This window comes from Heloderma suspectum, chromosome 3 (genome assembly GCF_057233095.1).
Source record: "Heloderma suspectum isolate Gila_16-S chromosome 3, 16-S_ref, whole genome shotgun sequence".
Taxonomy (NCBI): Eukaryota; Metazoa; Chordata; class Lepidosauria; order Squamata; family Helodermatidae; genus Heloderma; species Heloderma suspectum.
In genome coordinates this window covers 230,440,850-230,460,970 of record NC_139460.1, presented here as the reverse complement: position 1 = coordinate 230,460,970, position 20,121 = coordinate 230,440,850, and the positions used below count along the sequence as shown (strand labels likewise).

Here is a 20,121-nt window from a genome sequence, read left to right as displayed (position 1 = left end):
CTCTAATGAACACATATAGATATTAAGCGATTAACTGCATCCTTCTGGGATCCAGAACAAATTTATCTGAAGTGCTGTTTGACACTTTAAAAATCCACCAAACGTCTAGAAATATAGTGTAGTCGCCAATGTTAGTCCTGCTTAGAGAAGACCCGTTGAAAGAAATGGGACTTCAGTGGCTCTACTCTATGTAGGAATAACATTGGACACTACCCATATTCTCACAAAGCAAACTGCTCATTGAAATTAGACCAAATTGTTTGAAAGTCCTCTTCCTTACTGCTCCTTCCGATTGCAGCCCCTTCGTTATCATATGGTAATAAGAGTAAATGCATCCCATTGACAGGTATGGGGAAAGAGAACTGGGCTTGGTTGCCATATGCGTCACGTATCCCAGTTTGGCACAGTGTCTTGTCTCAAGCAGGATAGCATGGCTCAGGATGGGACTTGTGTACTACCAGTGGTCCACCATCATATTAATGGATCTCTCACATGTTGGGGCTTTAATTTGGGTTTCCCAGGTATTGACACATCGAGCACATGGAGTTTCTGTGTGTTCGATTAAAAACCCATAGAAAGACGGGATGGGAAGCCAGCTCACTGCCTGTTAAAACACCCAGCCCCATGTGGATCAGTTCATGTGATTGAGACCACAATGTATACGACCACAGATCAGGAGACAGCAAGGTATGCTGATTTTTTTTTTTAAGGAACTTCCATTTTAGGCTGCAATCCTATACTAAATTACCTGAGAGTAACTCCCATTGAATTCAGTTGACATGTATAGGATTACACCATTAATGTGGTTTCTTGCTTTCTTAAACGCTCAGTAAAGATGGAAACCTATGAAGCAGGGGTGGGAAACGTGTGGCCCTCCAAATGTTGTTGGACTGCAACTCCCACCAGCCCTAGCCAGCATGGCCAGTGATGAGGGATGATGGGAGTTGCAGTTCAGCAACATTTCAAGGGCCACAAGTTTCCCATCCCTGATAAAGAGCATGGAGCAAAGCAAGAATGGGGCTGTATTCTTTAATATCTATTATTTTTAACCTGTCCTGTGGATGTTAGAACCAGTAGATGCGGTCTTAGATCCAGAGAGACACATGATCCATAAAAGACACATTCACAGCTTTTTGTGGACTTTATACGGGTTTTCCCCGGACCATGGCTCCTAACATTGCATTCAAGGTCACTTTTAAAAAATTGGAGCAGTTTTAAAAGCCTTTTGTAATGTGGCTGGATAGATGAGTCACTAGACATGTAGAGAGTCACTGCATCTTTGCATGGAGGCCATGGTAGATACAAGTTACCTCCCCTCCCTCCCCCCGCCCCAGACTTTAAGGCGTTGTGACATTCAGCTTGTCACTTTATATTGTTGAAGTCAATGCAGTAATGAATGTGATGGAGTCGATTATGAATATATATATATATACTTGGCAGTCTATTTCCTGTTCTGTTTACCTCTGTTGTAACTTTTTTTTTAACTTCCTGAAATGCTCTATAAGCTGTTTGTTTGTTTATTTTTACCTGTAACAAATCAAATCAGATGTCAGAAATGACACAAGGACATCAGCTGAAGGCTGCATATGTAACTAACAAAAAAGGCCCTCTGATTTCTTTTTCTTTTTTTAAATATAATTTTCATTAGAAATTTTCATTTACAGACAAGACAGTCATTCAAGTAACAAATGAAACAACAACCATTTGTCAACTGGGTTCGGATGATCAGCGGAGGAAAAGAAGCCACCGCGGCTTCTTTTCCCCACCCTGCACATGCCGCTCAGGCACCCGCCATTTCCTTAATTACCCTCGCCATGGCGTGGGTTGCAGTGTCGGCTGAACCTGGCAAGGTGCTCAGCAGGGGTTAGGGTAAGGGTTTGGAAGCCAACCCTGCTGTGCACCTCACCAGGTTCAGATGACGTTCCAGCCTGTGCTAATTAGGGAAATGGCGAGCGTGTGAGTAGCATGCACGAGGCGGGGGAAAGAAGCCACCGTGGCTTTTCCCCACTGATGATCCAAACCCAGCCATTCCGTGTAAACAGTATACATATAATAATTAGACTTTGCTTGCCCCTTTTCCAATTAGTGGGGATCTTCAGGTGGTGGGCAGTGCTCACTGCACCTTCACCACTGCACAGAAGGCTGTTGGGAAGGATAACTTCACCCTTATTCCCGAAGGAACAAATGGCATCGAAGAACGGATGTCAGTCATTTGGGGAAAATGTGTGGTAAGTTCAGCAGAATACAGTGTGTTACTAAATGTCACGGTCCTGGGAGTCCTGCTGCCACCAGAGTGGTCCTCAGAGGAGGAGCCAGAACCGTCAGAGCCAGCTGGCCCCTCAGGGGACCCTGGCACTAGCCAGGACACTCCAGGACCCTCAGGGGTGATGCCTGTGAATCTGCCTCCTAGAGAAGTGGAGAGTTCAGCTTCTGAGGCAGAGGAAGATGCTGAGTCATTATCTAGCCCCCGAGAACGCTGGCGCCTTAAGGTCCATGATAGGATGGTTGCCAGGTGAAGGAGTGCTTGTGTACTGAAGAGGACTACTCAGGAGTTGGGCCCTCATGAAGAGGACATCTGACAAGCCTCTAACAGGAAGCAGCTGAACACTGGGTGGGGCTCTAGTAGCTTTAGCCATATCAGCTCTCACTGGTAAAGCTTGACAGCTGCTGGAGGCAATGCTTCTGCTAGTTCCAGTATCTGTTACCTTGTTTCTTGTGTTTTGTCGTGTGATGGATACTCCATGCTACTGACCCTAGACTGTTTCTTGACCCTGCTGCTGAACTAAGTAATGTACCTGACTGATTTGCTGTGTTTGACCTCTTGTCTGTTACTTTGACCACTCCTGCCTTACCCTAAACTTCCTTGGACTGAAATCTGTGTGCTTGACCATTTGCTTGCCAGAATGACTATTCTGTTGTATTGCTCCCTGTATTTGCTTGCAAAGACCCAAGACTAGAGTAGAGCAGGATGCTAAATGCACAAGGGAAGGATGTTGACATTCCTGGATGTTGGGCATCTTAACTGTTCAGTAGTGGCTAAACTTTCTCCCTTTAGCTCAGGGGTGTTAAACTTGTAGGTCAAATCTGGCCCACCTAGGGTTCCAATCTGGCCCCCTGGGGATCCCCAGATGGCCACTCCCCCTTCCTTTGGAGCCACCCCTTTCCCCTGACTGCTGATTGTTTGGTGGGTTCCTGACTTTTGCACTTCCCCCGTTCTAAAAGGTTGAAATGCCTCTCCTAAGGCTGAGTTACTGGCAGTACCAGCAACATGCTGGTATTTTTGGTATCCTGGGCCCACCTACCCCAGGAGTGTCTCCAAAATTGAATTTGTCCCTTGGGCTGAAAGACGTTCCACACCCCACCTTTAGGGAGCCCTTTCTATACTGGCACATCTGCTTTGTACATCCCCCATGGAGCGCCAAGGCATTGCCATGGATTCTGGGACATGTTCAAGGGTGTACTTTCAGCACGTGTGGCGCCTTTGGGCCCCACCGCCATCCTACATGAACTTAGAGTGGAACCTAAAACACAACCGACTTTTGCCAGAAATGGCGAGCAGACTGTCTTTCAGGGAACCCTAACTACTGTTGCTGAGCTTCTTGAGGCACAATCTTATGCATGTTTAGACATGACAAAGTCCTCGAAGTCCCAGCATTCCCCAGACAGCCATAGTGTCTAAACATGCATAGGACTGTGCCCTTATTGAGGAATCTCTGGAACACAGTTCAGATACCACTGATCTAGATCAGTGAACCCTGTGCCATGAGCTGTTGCAAGTCAGTGAATGACGCCCTGCTGGACCTGGTCTTGACCAGGACATAGCACCAGAGGGTTTCTGTCAGGACTGTACAATCCATTATTCTCCACAAATGGAAACATCCACAGGGCCAAAATCGACACCACTCTAAATCCCTGTCTAGCAGCTAGGGATGTTGGAGAATTGCGCCACGGATCTCAGTGAGGCCGAATGCCAGTGCCTTGAAATCCGTGGAGGAACGACGTCCCCTGCCCCACCACCCCGCGAAAGGCACGCGAAACGGAGTACCTACCTAGTGATTGCTACTCCCTTGTGAGCCCTTGCCGTACCAGTCTGGTAACAAAGGAAGGCAGAAACTATGTGGGAGGGTCGGGAACTCATGGGAAGAATCAAGCCAGTGTCAGAGGCTGGATCTCAGGCTGGGCTCCGGCACTGGTCCACAGGATTGCATCCCTTTACATGGTTTTAAGGCTGAGCAGCAAATGCACTAGTCCCATAATGTAAGGGCCAAAGCATTACCTTAAATGTGTGTCTAGCAGCTGGGTCTTCTTTTCATTTTTACTCTAGAGTAGGCACAGGGGACCCAGTCTAGATCTTAAACCTACCCTACACCTTACACTAGGGTCCTGATCCAGATTGGGGGGCCTCCACCTACCCTAGAGTAAAAAAAGAAAAAAGTGGCTTAGCTGCTAGTAGGGATGTATGAAACACTTACCTGGTTTCGTCCAGGGACATCCGTGTGTGTGTGTGGGGGGGGGGGGGAGGTGCTCCATCCCTCCCCCTGAAATTCTCCCTGGCCGGCTCCGCTCTGTGACGACTCCACAGAGCCGCTGGCTGGGGCCACCCGCAGCCGGCCATCCAGCCGCTGGCCTGCGCAGGGACGCAAATGCCGTCCCTGCGTTAGCCATGATAGGCTACATAAGTATTTACGTAGCCTATCACTGCAAAAAAACAGGAATGCAAATGGCAGCTGCCATAGCTGCCGCCAGTTGCATTCCTTTTTTTTTTTTTTGCCGTGATAGCCTACGTAAATACTTACGTAGCCTATCATGCCAAAAGACAGGGACGCAAATGGCAGCGGCTACGGTGGCTGCCATTTGTGTCCCTGCGCAGGCCAGCGGCTGGATGTCTGGCTGCGGGTGGCCCCGGCCAGTGGCTCTGCGGAGTCGCCGCAGAGTGGAGCTGGCCAAGGAGAATTTTGGGGGGAGGGATGGAGCACCTCCCCCCACCGCGGATGTCCCTGGATGAAACCAGGTAAGTGTTTCGTACATCCCTACTACTAGCAGCTCAGCCATTTTTTTCTTTTTTTACTCTATGGTAGGTGGAGGCCCCCCAATCTGGATTGGGACCGTAGTGTAAGGGGTAGGGTAGGTTTAAGATCCAGACTGAGCCCCCTGTGCCTACTCTAGAGTAAAAATGAAAAGAAGACCCAGCTGCTAGACACACATTTAAGGTAATGCTTTGGCCCTTACATTATGGGACTAGTGCATTTGCTGCTCAGCGTTACAATCATGTAAAGGGATGCAATCCTGTGGACCAGTGTGGGAGCCCAGCCTGAGATCCAGCCTCTGACACTGGCATGATTCTTCCCACGAGTCCCTGACCCTCCCACATAGTTTCTGCCTTCCTTGGTTACCAGACTGGCAAAGCAAGGGCCCACAAGGGAGTAGCAATCACTCTGCTTCCTGTAACATAAGAATCAATCCATCTACATTTTTAAGTGATATGGAACGGAGTCCAGGGTTGGGTTTAGTAAGCAGCCAACTTACCATGTCATCTCTGGGTATGCTGAATCCCAACCCTCCGTGTAACCAGTAAGAAGAGCCCTGTTGAATTGGAGCAAAGAGCCATCTAGTCTAGCATCCTGTTTCTGACAGTGCCCACCACCTGCTTCTGGGAAGCTTACAGGCAAGGCATATTGGCCCTGGCCCTCCCTGTCACCTGTTCCCGCTGTCTCGTGTTGAGAGGCAAACTGAGGTACAAGTACTTTACCTGTGGTGCAGCCTTCCCCAACATGGTGCCCTCCAGATGTTTAGACTACAATTCCTAGCATGGCCAACCATTCAGCCATCCAGACATTTTGGAGTCCAACTCCCAACCTCTCCAAACATTTGCCATGTTGACTGGGGCTGATGGGAGTTGTAGTCCAAAAAGGGGCTCAAGAGAGAAAAATTATACCTTGGGATGAGATGATCGATGGAGGCCAGGGACTTGTGACCTCATTGCATGAATGCATCAAAAGAAACTGTATTGATTTTAGACTGAGAACTCAAGGATGTTTTTCCTCCCTCAAAGTTCCATACCTTACATTTTTCTGAAATCTCTGACCTCTCTTCTCCATGCTCCCCCACCCCCATTTTTAGGCAACAGGGAAGATGGACGAAAATGAATTTGTAGCAGTGACCAGTACAAACTCAGCAAAAATTTTCAACTTTTACCCCAGGAAAGGACGGATTGCTGTGGGGTCAGATGCTGATGTGGTTATTTGGAATCCTAAAGCTACAAAGATTATATCTGCAAAAACTCACAACTTGGTAAACACACACACACACACACACACACATAAAGAAATTGAGACTTTTTTCTCCTTCACCAAATTAAAAGTTTCATCATTTATAAAGTTAGTCCAATAATTTGTTCTGATAAGATATGTTCCAGCTACAGTTGCCAACTTTTCAGCCAGCTTCTTCAGCTATGCCTTTAACAGTGGCTTGATATGCAGACATTAGTAGGTGATCATGTTTATCTCTATGTAGTGAAAGGCATCACCTGCATAATTCTGCATAGTTCAAACTGTTGCTAAAGGCAAGCAATCAAGCCAAGTAGACTTTTTCTGATAGTTGACAACCTTAAATACATCCAAGGCTGAGCGCATTTAAGTTCCGTTGATTTTAGTGGAGTTATCCACGGGCAATGCAGAAAGATCCTGTGCATATTTACTTTCAAATAAGGTTCAGTGAGTTGAGTGAGACTTACTTCCAAAGAAATATGCACAGGATTGCAGCCATGCAGGGCAATCTTACACATATTTAGTCAGATGTCCAACTAATTTCAGTAGGACTTACTCTCAGTTAAATGTGCAAAGGATTGCAGCTTTGCAGTGCAGTCCTATGAATGTCTATGCAGTAGTAGTCCCATTTAGTTTAATGGGTTTACTCTTAGGAAACTGGGTATAGGATTGCAGCTGTAGTCTCATTGAAACAAATGGGCCTAACTTTAGTTGAATTATGCCCATTAGCATGTGGAAGTTTTTTCTATTCAAAGCTATGTCTCTATTTATTTATTTATTACAGTTTATTTTGTTACGTGAGGATTTGTATATGGAAAAATAGGGCATAAATTGTAGAAATAATAATTTTAACCCCGTTATTGAACATAGGAAGCTGCCTTCTACCAAGGCAGGCCACCGGTCCATCGAGCTCAGTATGGTCTATACTGGGGGTGGTCAGCTGGTGGCCTTCCAGATGTTTTGACCGCGAACTCCCATCATCTCTCATCATTGGCTATGCTGACTAGGGCTGATAGAAGTTGTAGGTGAAAACATCTGGGGAGGCACAAGTTGCCCACCCCTGGTCTATACTAACTGGGAGCTCTCCCTGGAGATGCTGGGGATTGAACTTGGAACCGTCTGCATGCAGGGCAGATGCTTTGCTGCTAAGCTACGACCCTTCATCATTACTAAACTCCAGATCTGCTTAGCTTCAGAAATGGAGCTTTTCCTATAGGAGGGAACTTCAGGCCATTTGTGCTTTTTAAAACAAAGTATATATCTGTAGGGAAATTTAGATACATTACTAACAATTGTGACAGGCAGTAACTGAAAGTGAATCTGACGTTATGGAAATTCTCTTACGGGAACATATTTGGAGACATGAGGAACCAGGATGCCCAGGATAAAAAGGGGATGTAGAGTCCTTTGAAGAAAAGGGAGATGGCATGGCAGAAAATGTTTGGCTCAGGGGCCTTTTGCACGCACTGGAACTTCTACATTCAGTAAATGCAATTAGGATTATCAACTGGTTTTTCTTTGTCAGGGCTCCTGTGCCTTTCAAAACTATCTAGTACAGCTCTGATAAATTAACAGTGCCAGAAGAGAATTATACAGATGACCCGGTTGATACTCATAATACCGCAGAATTTGGAGCTATATTGGAGAATTTGAATTGATGAAAGATGTTTCTTACGTTAGCTGAGTAATATGCATAGTGTCTGGTTCAACTTCAGTCTTCAGTCAGGCAGAATGCATAGTCCCACCTCAAAATGACCGACTACATGGATGCAGTACCCTATGTACATTGTGCTGTTGTGCACATTTTCCAGTGTCACTTGGTGATTATGCACATTGACCAGTTCATATGTATCATTCCCTGTTTGTGTGCACATTCTCCATGCCTTCACGTGAATGTGCACAATCGTTGGTGTTTATGAACATTCACCATTCAGCTCACATTGACAACATTTGAAGATTTCATTTTGATACTCAGCTTGAAACTGATCGAGTCTCCTGTATTGGTTTTGCCAGAATGTGGAGTACAACATATTTGAAGGAACAGAATGTCACGGTGTCCCTACAGTGGTTATAAGTCAAGGGAAGGTTGTGTTGGAAGATGGAAACCTCTTTGTCACTCAAGGCATCGGCCGTTTCATTCCTCGAAAGACATTCCCTGATTTTGTTTACAAAAGAATAAAAGCAAGAAACAGGGTGAGATTTTTTTGTTTACATGAAAACCATCCCATTTCTCTTTAAATGTTCACTTGTCTCATGGATGCAGACACAAAAACTGCAGATCACAGAACTGAACATTGCTGGCCAGGTAACCTGATTTCCTGTGTTATATAGAGGCAGGGTTTTCTAGAACTAAGCTGTTAGCACAGATTTTAATTGAGTGCTCCTTGCCTATTTCCAAAGATTTCTCAAAGGAAATCGCATGTCCTGGAAAGTTTGTGAGACCCACATAGAACCTGCTGGACCCGCGTTTTCAATATTGGGTTGTATCCAATGTAAGTCCTACTTAGAGTCGACCCAATGAAAAGGAATGGGCTTAAGTTGGGCTAACATTGGATATAACCTATTATTCTTAAGGGATGTGTCCATCTTCAGAGCTACCTTTTTGTTTTGTGTGGCTTGGGTTCCAAAGAAAATGTTTCAGATCCAGAGACACCCTTCCATGAGCAGAAGGCTTCTTCTGCATGCGGAAGGGCTTTTACTAGCTTGGTACGAGATTCTTGAAGATGAAGAAAAGAACCAAAATCCAGTGCTGTGCTTCCATTTGTGCAACACGTTATATAATTGCTTGCACAATGTTGCTCATGAGGTCTCAAGATGCATGCCTACACAAGCTGTTGTACGAGTTCTTCAACGGTGCCTTCCCTAGCGTTGGGGGCAAAGGGTTAAGGCCTCCCTACCCTCCACACTAGGGTCTCCTGCACTTAGTTTTGAATAGGAAAGCAATAATTGATGTAGCTGCATGAGGTTTGAGCCTTAATAATCAGACAGTGCAGAAATCTCCAATAAAATTGGCACAGCTGTCCAGGAACGTGGTCAGAGGCTGGACATGTAAAAAGAAGGTCACTCTGCTTAATTTAGAGCCAATGGGTCATCTACTGCTCTAGATCTGTACAGGCAGATCCAGGATAGTCTGCCTCCCCAAGAATTAGCTTCAGCATCTATTCACTGTAACAATCAGTGATTCCTCCGAAACGATTCAGTGAGACTCAAGCATAAAATACATTTCAACATAGCAGACAATTACAGTATCTGTAGCCTCCTACCTGCTATAGCAGGTTGTCGGAATGATATCCTATATCCTTTTCCCCTTCTCTCGGGAGTCTAATCCTTCTAAATTCTAAGCATCTCTGGTGCTTAGATACTTTGAATGTTTAGATACTCTGAATTATACCTTGAGGTAAATGAGGTGAGAACTGGGCCACTTTCTAGCAAGTTCTGGATACTTCGAAGTTGATCATCACCAAGCCCCATGTGCTCACCCACTTCCTCCTCTCCCTGGGCTTCCTCCTTTCCCTCCTTCCTTCCCTCCTGCCCTCAGTTTGTTCCTTTCTCTTTTGTAGCACCCATTGTTTGCTGTTACATCTGAACCTGGAAAATATGGTTTGTGCTTGTCCTCTAAGCTCTTACTGCCCAGAGAGCCTTGACTATGGGGCAGTATAGAGATGCTGCTGCTGCTGATAATTATCTAGTCTTGCAAACTTAGGGTAGGATCCAGTGGTATTCCAGAGCTAGCACAGTTGACATAAACCAGTGTTCATCAGTAGCACTTGCTAGCAAGTTGGGTTACCGGGGAGGCCTATTGACCTTGCACACGTGCTGGTTTACGCTAGCGCAATGTCATTTGCGCTGGTGCTGGGACACCACTGGGTCCTGCCCATGGCTTCAAACCATGGTTTGCAATCCTGGCTTGAAGAGAAAGCGGAAGTCATACTTTTTCAGTTCTGACATCATGGCAGAAGACATTGAAGCAAAGTTCAGCAGTGGATGAGGGAGGGTAAAAGCACAAGGTTTTTTCCCCATGGCATCAAACTTTGGTTTGGCATTACACCTGAGTGGAGCCAGTATTTCTTATAACAAGAAGTAGACAGGAGATAACCCACCCAGTCTGAGGATTGAGCCCAGAAATGTCAGGAATACATCCAACCATGGGGCCATTACCACCTGTTTTAGGGCTCATTCACACTGCACAGGTTGTGTTGATATAAGGTATTGCATTACTGCTATAATTACAAGTAGCTTATCAAAATAAGTATGAAAAAGTAGGACCTGCAACAAAATGTCGCAGTGCAACCCAGTGCACGCTGGTGGCTCCAATTTCGGTAGGGCTGTGAAGCTATTCCAGGTTTCAGTCAGAAACAGCCAGAGCTCTGAAGGAGCTATCCAAGGTGCTGAATCATATCCCCAAAACATCCTATCCACTGTCAGGGTTACAGCCAGCTGTTTCCTCCAATCAAGGCATTGCACTCCCCCCTCCCCATTTCTGTTTTTCCGTGCCAACTGCCACTCTACATTCCATAGCTACTGAGCATGCTCAGTCCTGATTGGGCTGTGTTCCCATTAGGGTTTTTTGGTGTTTTTTTTAAGATTTCACTTGACTGTACTGTAGCAATCCTTTGGTTCCACCAGGCACGCTGGTATCTCCCTCTGATTTTTTTTTTGTTTTTTGTTTTTGCCATTTTGGGCTATAGTCCAATGGGCATTCAACAGTGGAATTCGCTATGAGAAGGAGTGATGATATGATGAATGGAGTGCTCTGTAGAAGTGAACAGTCTCAGCTAGGGCCGATTTGGACATTACAACTTGCCTGAGCAGAGCGCCCAAAGGGTCCATAACTATCATAGCTTTTGCATACAGCAGTAGTCACCTTTAAATGCTCCTTACTGTCAGAGTCACTACAGTTTGCACACCAGCAAACAGTACATTCAAGCAATGCGTGTATGCATATTGCATTTGGTAAGGAAATGTAAGCATCCCTTCGAAGTGCAGTGTTGCCACGGGGAAGCGATCTTTTTGGATGGCTTGCAAGAGTAACTAGCTGTGTCCGATGGGTCCTTAGCCCCTCTTCATGAGCTGTATTGAGTGTGCACAGTCTTTCCATGAGCACACCTCTACGTGTGCGGGAAGGCTGCCAACAGGACAGAGACGGTTGGTGGTGCATGGAAAAATGCACATGGGAGGGAGAAATGCTGCAGGGGACTGACACTTCCCCTTAAAAGTTGGGAAAAGCTCTGGGGAAAGTTGCTTTCCCATCCCACACGCATTTATTTGTTTAAACTACTTATATACCACTTGATAAGATCATAAGATCTCTAATTGGTTTCATTAAAAATACATAAAATATGATATAAAAACCAATGTAAGAATATAAAATAAATACATTAAAATGTTAGAAAAACAGTAAAACAGAGCAGTGCTTACTCAGGGAAAGCCTGAGTAAGCAGGTGCATCTTCAAGAGGGACCACAGTTTCCGCCTCTCTGCCCACTCGTGAGAGAACGTTCCAGAGGGTGGATGCCCCTCCCAAGATACCTGCTTACGGGCCAAGCCACTTTATTGTCTCATGGGTGGGGTCAGTTGTGGGGTTGCCTGGAACATAGCCACCATTATTTGTTAATAGGAAACTTTAGTTTGAGTATTTACCGGAGAGAAGCAACCCGATGTTTTTGAGGTGGTTAACAGTGCAAACTCCCATAATCCCCAGCCAGCATGGCCAACAGTCAGGGATTATGGGAATTGTAATCCAAAACATCTGTAGCCTGCCGAGCTGCCTATCCCAGGAGCGTGCATGCCTAGTTTCAGATGCATCTGCCTTACCGTTGTTTTAATGTTTATATGCATTGAGGCTGGAGGTGGAAGGAGGGAAGAGCCACTTCTGTCCCTGTCTGATTCTAGCAGATATGCAGAAAGTCCTGTGGGCTATTTGCTGCCAATCCAGCCACGTTTCTGTTATCTTTGAGAGAAGACACAGTGTCATTTATCATCATCCCAGGAAGGAAGGTCTCACACAATATACATTTTCACTTATGTGGAGTTGGAGGTTTTAGACTCCTTGTTCCACCATAGCTGGGCTCCAGATCGGTCAGCCACTGATCGCTCGTGATGGTAATTTGTTCGGACAGTTGCATTCGATACTCTGGGCGCGTCATCTGGTCGTCTCCATTTCCCGTCTTACCCTTTTGTCTAATAATGGCATCCTGAAAAAGGAGCATTAAACCATAATGTAACAAGCACATAAAATGAGCCTTGCTGGATCAGACCAAAGGCCCGTCTAGTCCAGCATTCCAACCAGATGCCTCTGGGAAGCCCAAAAGCAGGACATGAGGGCTATAGCCTTTTCCTGCCGTTCTTCCCCAACAACTGGCATTCAGAGGTATGCTGTCGTTCATCCTGGCGGTAGCATATAGCCATGAGGACTAGTAGCCATTGATAGCCTTATCCTCCATAAATTTGCCTAATCCTCCTTTAAAGCCGTCTAAGTTGGTGGCCATCACCACCTTTCGTGGTGGCAAATTCCATCGTTCAACTATTCATTGTTGCAGATCAGCCACCCCAACCCTGTGCTGTCCAGATGTTTTGGACTACAACTCCCAGCATTCCCGATCATTGGCCATGCTGACTGGGGTTGCTGGAAGTTGAAGTCCAAAACATCTGGAGGGCACCAGGTTGGGGAAGCCTGTCTAGACACCCATGGAAAATAGGGGTATACTTGTGACAGCCTTCACAAATACAACCATCCACAAGATAATCAGTGAAGCGGCATTTTTTTCTTTTGGTTCTTTTATGATATCATTTCTAGTCTCAAGCCCACGGCCAAATATATATTTACTTCTAGCATGACTTAGGGCCAAAACAGACATTACTTCGAATGTGTGTCTAGCAGCTATGTCTCCTTTTCATTTTTATTCTAGAGTAGGTGCAGGGGTCCTAGTCCGGATCTTAAAGGCCTCGCTACCACCCATGCTAAGAACCTGGTCCAGATCTGGGCCCTGTGCTTACTTTAGAGTAAAAATGAAAAAAAGATGTAGCTGCTATACACATATAAACTAATGTCTGTTTTTGGCCCTGATATGCAATGGGGTTCATATGAAAACTGGCGGCCCTATGGCAGAATGTATTTAATGTAGCTGAGTATTTCTGTACTTAAGTATTTACATCTGTGTAGTTTCTTTGGCTCTTTCTAAAGCTGCATTCACACACATACCCAGCAACGTCCGTGCCATGTCAAATACTGAAGCCATGCAGATGGAGTCATTTGCATGGATCCCTCCAATCTACCCATTGGGTGGTGGGAAGGACCCACATGACTGGCCCCACCAGTATTGTTTGTGTGATTCACCATATTCTCCAGTGGCGTGGAATCACACCAGCTGGACGTGGCTCCCGCGCTGCTCTGTGTGTGAGTGGTGCTTGACAGAAGAAGAGCTCCAGCTAGCCTCTCGAAGGAACGGGACGTTGTAATGATATTGGGTTGGATCCAGATTTAAGCTGGCTCAGCTGTGCTGGCGGAAGTGAACTTCCCTGCCCCCTTCTTCCCGCAGGAGACCCTCCAGGTGGAGGAATCTTCTACAAGTGGAGCCTGCCTCTCGCGGAGGGGAGATCCTGGATCCAACCCATTGTGGCTAGTTCCACTGAGTGCTGCTCTCCTATGCTACGTTTGATATAACAAGGAGAAATCCTGTTAGGAAAGTGCCTATTGTCAGTAAAATAAATCATATGAACATTGTCTTATTTACCATCCTAAACCACTTGCTCATCAGCATGTCCCAAGGAAGTCTGGCAAACATCTGCTCCACTGTGCTTCTTCCTCTCCCTCTTTTATAGCTTGCGGAAATTCATGGTGTTCCTCGTGGGCTTTACGATGGACCCGTTCATGATGTCATCGTAACTGCTAAAGCTGTGGCCCCAACGCCTACCTCAAGGATAGCTACGTGTTCTGGCAAAATACAAGTTCCTCCAATCCGTAACCTGCATCAGTCAGGCTTCAGCCTGTCTGGTAAGTTGATTTAAGGGGTGGCGTAAAATATATAGCAGGTTGAGATGCATAAAGAGAACGCCGACTATCCACGAGGGACTGCACACACTTTGTGGACGCACTAGCCATGGCCCACAGGAGTTAAGTCGATGCTGTTACTGCTCCTGAGGTAAAGGTGAATTTGAGCAATAAGAGCAATTCTACACTGGCGCATCCACAGAGGGCTGCGATGTCGGAACATTCCACTCTGCCCGCAGACACCCGGCAGAACAGGAGGAGCAACAGAGGCAGTCTTCACCCCTCCATCCTCATTTCCGCGGATTTTCCACTAGACCCACTTTTGAGCGTGTTTAGTGGAGTTGCAGGGATAGGGACAGGCAGGCTTTAGGATCCCGTATCTCCTCAGTGCCTCCTCTCTCTGCCCCCTTCCCCCTCATTTGCATCTTCACCCAAGGTCCTCCAACTTCAGGTGAGGAAGCCACTGTGGTGCTTTCTGCAGCAGCTCCAGGGGGATGGGGGAAATATCCCTATTTGTATTTCCCCTCTTGAGGCCATAGTCTGTGGCCTTGGAGGGGGACCCGCAACATCGTATTGTCCCTGAAATGCTTTCCTAGGGACCATAGGATTGTTCTCTTGGTGGCCGAATTCATGTGATTATATGTTACGCATTTCATCTAGCCCAGCTATGTAGCCTCTTAAAGTTATGTGGTATTATTTCCATTTTATGAGTCATGTCTCTAGTCCTTTGGCACCCAGGCCTGCAGCAGATCTGCAGCTGCTGCACCAACCCTTACTTTGTTGCAAGGGAGCTGCCGACGTGTAGGCTAGTCCGTACCCATAGGCACATAGCTCCCTTTGAATGGATGAGATTTGGGACACCACCTGCACAGCAATTGAGCCAATGAGGGAACAAAGGGAAACTGAAACAAGAGCTGAAACGAGTGCAGACTGCCATATTCATACTGGCTGGACAAGGGAGTACCCCCTGTAATTATGGAAAGTTTCAACCTTGGTATTGATCTAAAAGGCAGGAGTGTCAAGTACCAAGGCCCATCATCCAGGCAAGTTCCACAGAGGACTAGACTACGTACTGACCATGCAACTCACTGACAGGATTGTCCCTGAAGCATCGTGGACAAATGGGTTCATTAGCAAACACTAGGCCCAATCAGGGCCCAGTGGTGTCAGTTTCCATGACTGTATGACAATTGAGAGGGGAGGAGAAACCACTCCCCTTTCCAGAAGGTTGTGGCTCAGTGGTAGAGCATGTCCATTGCATGTGGAAGGACCCAGGTACAGTCCCCGGCATCTCCAGGTAGGGCTAGGAAAGGATCCTGCCTAAACCCCAGGAGAGCTGCTGCCACTCAGCGTTGACAATACTGGGCTAGATGGTTCTGACTCGGTGATCCGGTTCGCACAGTCACCACAGCGCACCATGGCTTATTTAAGCACATGCCGATGTGTGCGAGGCGGCTTTTGAATATTCAAGCCACAACCGTGGCTTGTCATGTCATCCGAACCCGGCGGGAGTGGGTTGTGCAAGGGATAAACAACCCTCACATAAACCTTAAACAAACTGTGGGTTATGTGGGGGTAGTTTAACCCTCGCACAACCCTCCCCACCTGCTCCCCAGGTTCAGACAACATGACAAGCCACAGTCAAGGCTTGAATATTCAAAATGGCTTCCTGTACACACTGCAGCCTGCCGTGGCTTATTTAAGCCACAGTGGGCTGTTTGATCATGTGAACCAGCCCAGCAAAAGGCAACTTCCTATGTTTCTAAGGTGTCACAGCACCAGCAGGGTGAAGAGTGAAGCTGCACATTGTAGGTTCTGCATTGTGAGAATGGCTAGCAATGGTGAGCTTGGGCCAAGGAAGGCGTCCTTGAAAGAGAGTTTTGGTTATGGAAGCATCTGGACATGTGCCTGCAGTAGTATTTATTCATATCAAAGATTCAAAATTTTACTCTGAGCAGCCCTTCCACAAAAGCAATAATCATTTCTATCTTTTTCATTGTGAGCCTGCAAGCAGAGATTGTCTTATCTTTTACTACCTGTATAGTGGTTAGAGTAGTTGAGGTGCCTGGCAAGTTTTTTATTTTATTTTATTTTATTTTATTTATTTATTTATTTATTTATTTATATTTCTTTATTTACTTATTTACTTATTTATTTGATGAAGTATTCCATTATTCATGTCAGTATGCTGTAATTATTTTGGCTAACGAGCAGGAAACTCTAGCAGTTGAATTCAAGCAAGAAACTCTAGAAGTGTTTAACCTTATTTTAATCCTAAATGCTTAGCTATTAAGAGCTGTTTGAAAATACCTTTGGATATGGTCCCACCAGCTAAGTACTTTCAGATCTCATTAATTTCAATGAAGAAGTTAAGCACAAGCATAAATCTCATCCATTGAAATTAACATGTCCTACAAAGTGCTTAACTTTTTTTTTTCTTTCAGTTCCTCACACTCTGATGAATTCCTGTAAGACTCCATTGGATCCAGGCTTAATCACACTTCGAATAGACCCATTGAAATCAGTGGGACTTAAGTTAGTCTTCCATTGATTTCCATGGGTCTACCTTAAGCATGACTAAGTCTGGATCCAATTCAATATTTTTTAACTTGTCACAATATCATGGCTTAGTTTCCAATAATAGATTCCAAATATACTTGGGAAAATAATCAATTAATTTTTGTGTTACATTATAATTAATGTACACACACAACATTGTAATCTGGATCAACTGCATTTCCTTTGTCAGCATAAATATATGTAACAGCACAAGCCTGTGCAGGTCTACTCAGATGTAAGCCCCATTTAGTACAGTGGGCCTTACCCCTGAGTAAGTGTGTGTAGCATTACAAACGTAGGGTGCAATCCTATGCATGTTTAGACAGAAAAAAATTCCTACAACTCCCAGCATTCCTGGAAGCTGCGGGAATATTTTATGTCAAAATTTGCATAATATTGCACACTAAACAGGCTTGCTTTTTAAAATCAAATTTGTCTACATTATTATCCATGCAGTTTGAATATCACTCATGTAATTGTAATAGTAAAACTGTGTTGTATTAACGAATATTTATTCCTTTGTTGACATTCTGTTACTTGTCTCTTCTTCTAGGATCTCAAGCAGATGACCATGTTGCAAGACGTACTGCGCAGAAAATTATCGCACCCCCAGGAGGACGCTCCAATATTACATCTCTGTCGTAATAACTCAAGATTTGATAGTGCACATACATAACCTTGATTATAACTGATTGGCCACGATCAAACACAGTTAGGGCACAATCTTATGCATGTTAAAACATAAAAAGTCCTGCAACTCCCAGCATTCCCTAGCCAGTCATACTGGCTGGGGCATGCTGGGAGTTGCAGGTCTTTTTTCTATCTAAATATGCATAGGATTGTGCTGTTAAACACTTTTAAGTCCCATTGCTTAAATCTTCTCTCAATGAAATCAATGGGAGTTAAAACTACTTGTCTTTGGCAGGCTTGTGGACTTGGTTTACATTGGGGCAGATGGATCATAGAGTTGCATTGAGCATTCCTTTTAAATTACAGGTAATTGTTAAAATGCTCTGCTTTGTATGCACTCCCCAAGTACCTCTTGCTTTATAAACATAAATTATCAAGTGTTTATAAAATGAAATTACCAGGAACCTTTAAAAAGTATATTTGGATATTTTACACTGCCAGACTGAAGGGCTTGGATGGAAGTGTACACCACAGGATTATGAAAATGATTTGCCTTCTTACTCAGGATAAATTTTCCAACCTATTCTTCTCTAAATGAAAAATAAATGCACCCTTTCCCAATGTATAGATCTCATCAAGTATTATAAATATATCCTCAAATTTTCAGCAAATTTTCAAAGAGATGCATGTAAATGTGCAAACTTCTAGTGAAGTACTTTTAAGATGCAATCCTATACATAATTACCAGGCACCTAAACTCAGTGGGGCTTAATTATGAGTAGGCATGTGTAGGATTACACTGTTAAATTGTGTTCAGCTAAGCTGCTAGCTGGTAGGTTAAAACCAAGGAATACCTGAATACATATTTTGCTTTTAATAATCCATGTGCTTTCTATAATAATGATATTTACTGGGAATTATCTTTGTGTGCTATTTACCACAAATGATATTCCTAGCTTCTTTTTTACTGAGAAGGCTCACATCAAATACTCACTTACCTTGGCCCTGTGCAGAAATAATCTTAATCTTGGTTTGTTTTCTTTAACCATGGTTAAGTGTTACATCTGAATATTAGACCAGGGGTAGGCAACCTGGTGCCCTCCATATATTTTGGACTGCAACTCCCATAATCCCTGACTTTGGGGTATGCTGGTTGAGGCTTATGGGAGTTGTAGTCCAAAACATCTGGAGGGCCATGCATTACTTCCCCTGACCTAGACCATGGTTAAGGATTGGTTGCAAACTAGGGTGTGAAAGCATGATTTAAAGTGGCTTTTCAAACCACGGTTTGAGTTAACCATGATTAAGTAATTCTTCCACATAAAACAAACCATGGTTAAGAACATTTTTCCATCTTTCCAGCACCTTGGCTTGTAAAGCGACATACAGGTTTCACTGGTGTCTCTCTGCAGTTGCCCTTGACTTGCTGTCCATTGTACATTTGTGATCTTAATCAGGGTTAAAGCAACAAGCCATGGTTAGTGCTAACCAAGGTTAGGTGTTACGTCTGCACTTGTCTTGTAGGCCTCAGACTCACTGCCAACATCTTCCTGATCCATAGGGCTCCGTCATCTAGTAGATCAGCATATGGAAATCATTGCTCTAATTGACAGTTAACAATTTATCAGTAACCATAGGCCAAGCCACTAATGGCTTATGACAGACTTTGATGTCTGTAAGATCTCATTGGGAGATCCTTGAACATATTTTAGGAACCATTGTCACACAGTATCATTGTGGCAGCATGGATATAAGAAATACAAGCGTGGTCTGAATGTTCATGAAATTAGATGTCATAGTGTCATTTTAGAGTTGGTATAAATGAATCTAGACTTAAAAAAAAAAAAAAAAGATAGCTGAATTTCTGGAACCTGGACACAATTGTGGAAGTGCCAGTGTGTTTTTAGTCTTTTTGTTAGTCTTGTATTTTTTAAAAGAAATTATTTATACAGGTTTTTCCCAAGTACCAAGTGCAGGCCTTCTTATATATGGAGGTCAATTGCACTCAGTGAACTTTTTATACAACTTCTAACAGGTTTATTATATTTAAAGCTATGTACAGCAAAGGTGATCTTATATATTCCATATCATTCCATAAAACTATTATTGTGACTTGTTACACAAAATGACTCATTTTTGTTTTGTTATTTACATTCAATAAAGTTTCTTGGAAATCAGCTAAATTACAAACCCAGGTGAATAATCTTGATCTCTCTTCACCCTCCTATTCATTTAGAGTGAGTTAACTATTGTGCTATCAGTATTAATCAATTCACAGTACAATTGGTGGGAGACCCATTTATGTCAACTTGATGGGTCCTTGGTTACTGGATTACAAAGGTTTTTAAAGTGCCCTCAAATTATATTTTGTGGCTCTTTGGAGGTTTTTTCTCTGAAATGTCTTAATTTGAGACAAGGAGGCAGTAAGATAAAGAAAACAAAAACAAGTTTCCTTGTCAAATTATTAGCCCTGGACAATCTTACCCAGTGGCTTCATATAAGTATTGAAAAGCATGGGGAATAAGATGAAAACCTGCAAGACCCCACAGCTCAAATACCATGGGATCAAGCAGAAATCCCCCAGTACTAATTTCTGAAACCAACTCTATAGGTAGGAGCAGAACCACTCTATCACCATGTCCTCCAACACAAAATGTCAGTCCAGCAAGATACCATG

At 44.4% G+C, this 20,121-nt stretch overlaps 1 protein-coding gene across 1 annotated transcript in view; it reads left to right on the top strand.

The window, feature by feature from the left end:
• Positions 1-19,623, top strand: part of DPYSL4 (dihydropyrimidinase like 4) — a 41,718-nt gene extending 22,095 nt beyond the window's left edge. Inside the window, exons 10-14 of the mRNA XM_084841936.1 lie at positions 2,087-2,228; positions 6,121-6,291; positions 8,280-8,459; positions 14,087-14,258; positions 17,368-19,623. Of these exons, the coding sequence (XP_084698062.1) occupies positions 2,087-2,228; positions 6,121-6,291; positions 8,280-8,459; positions 14,087-14,258; positions 17,368-17,459 (757 nt within the window). The 3' untranslated portion in view covers positions 17,460-19,623. The remainder of the gene's footprint in view (positions 1-2,086; positions 2,229-6,120; positions 6,292-8,279; positions 8,460-14,086; positions 14,259-17,367) is intronic.
• Positions 19,624-20,121: the final 498 nt, after the last annotated feature.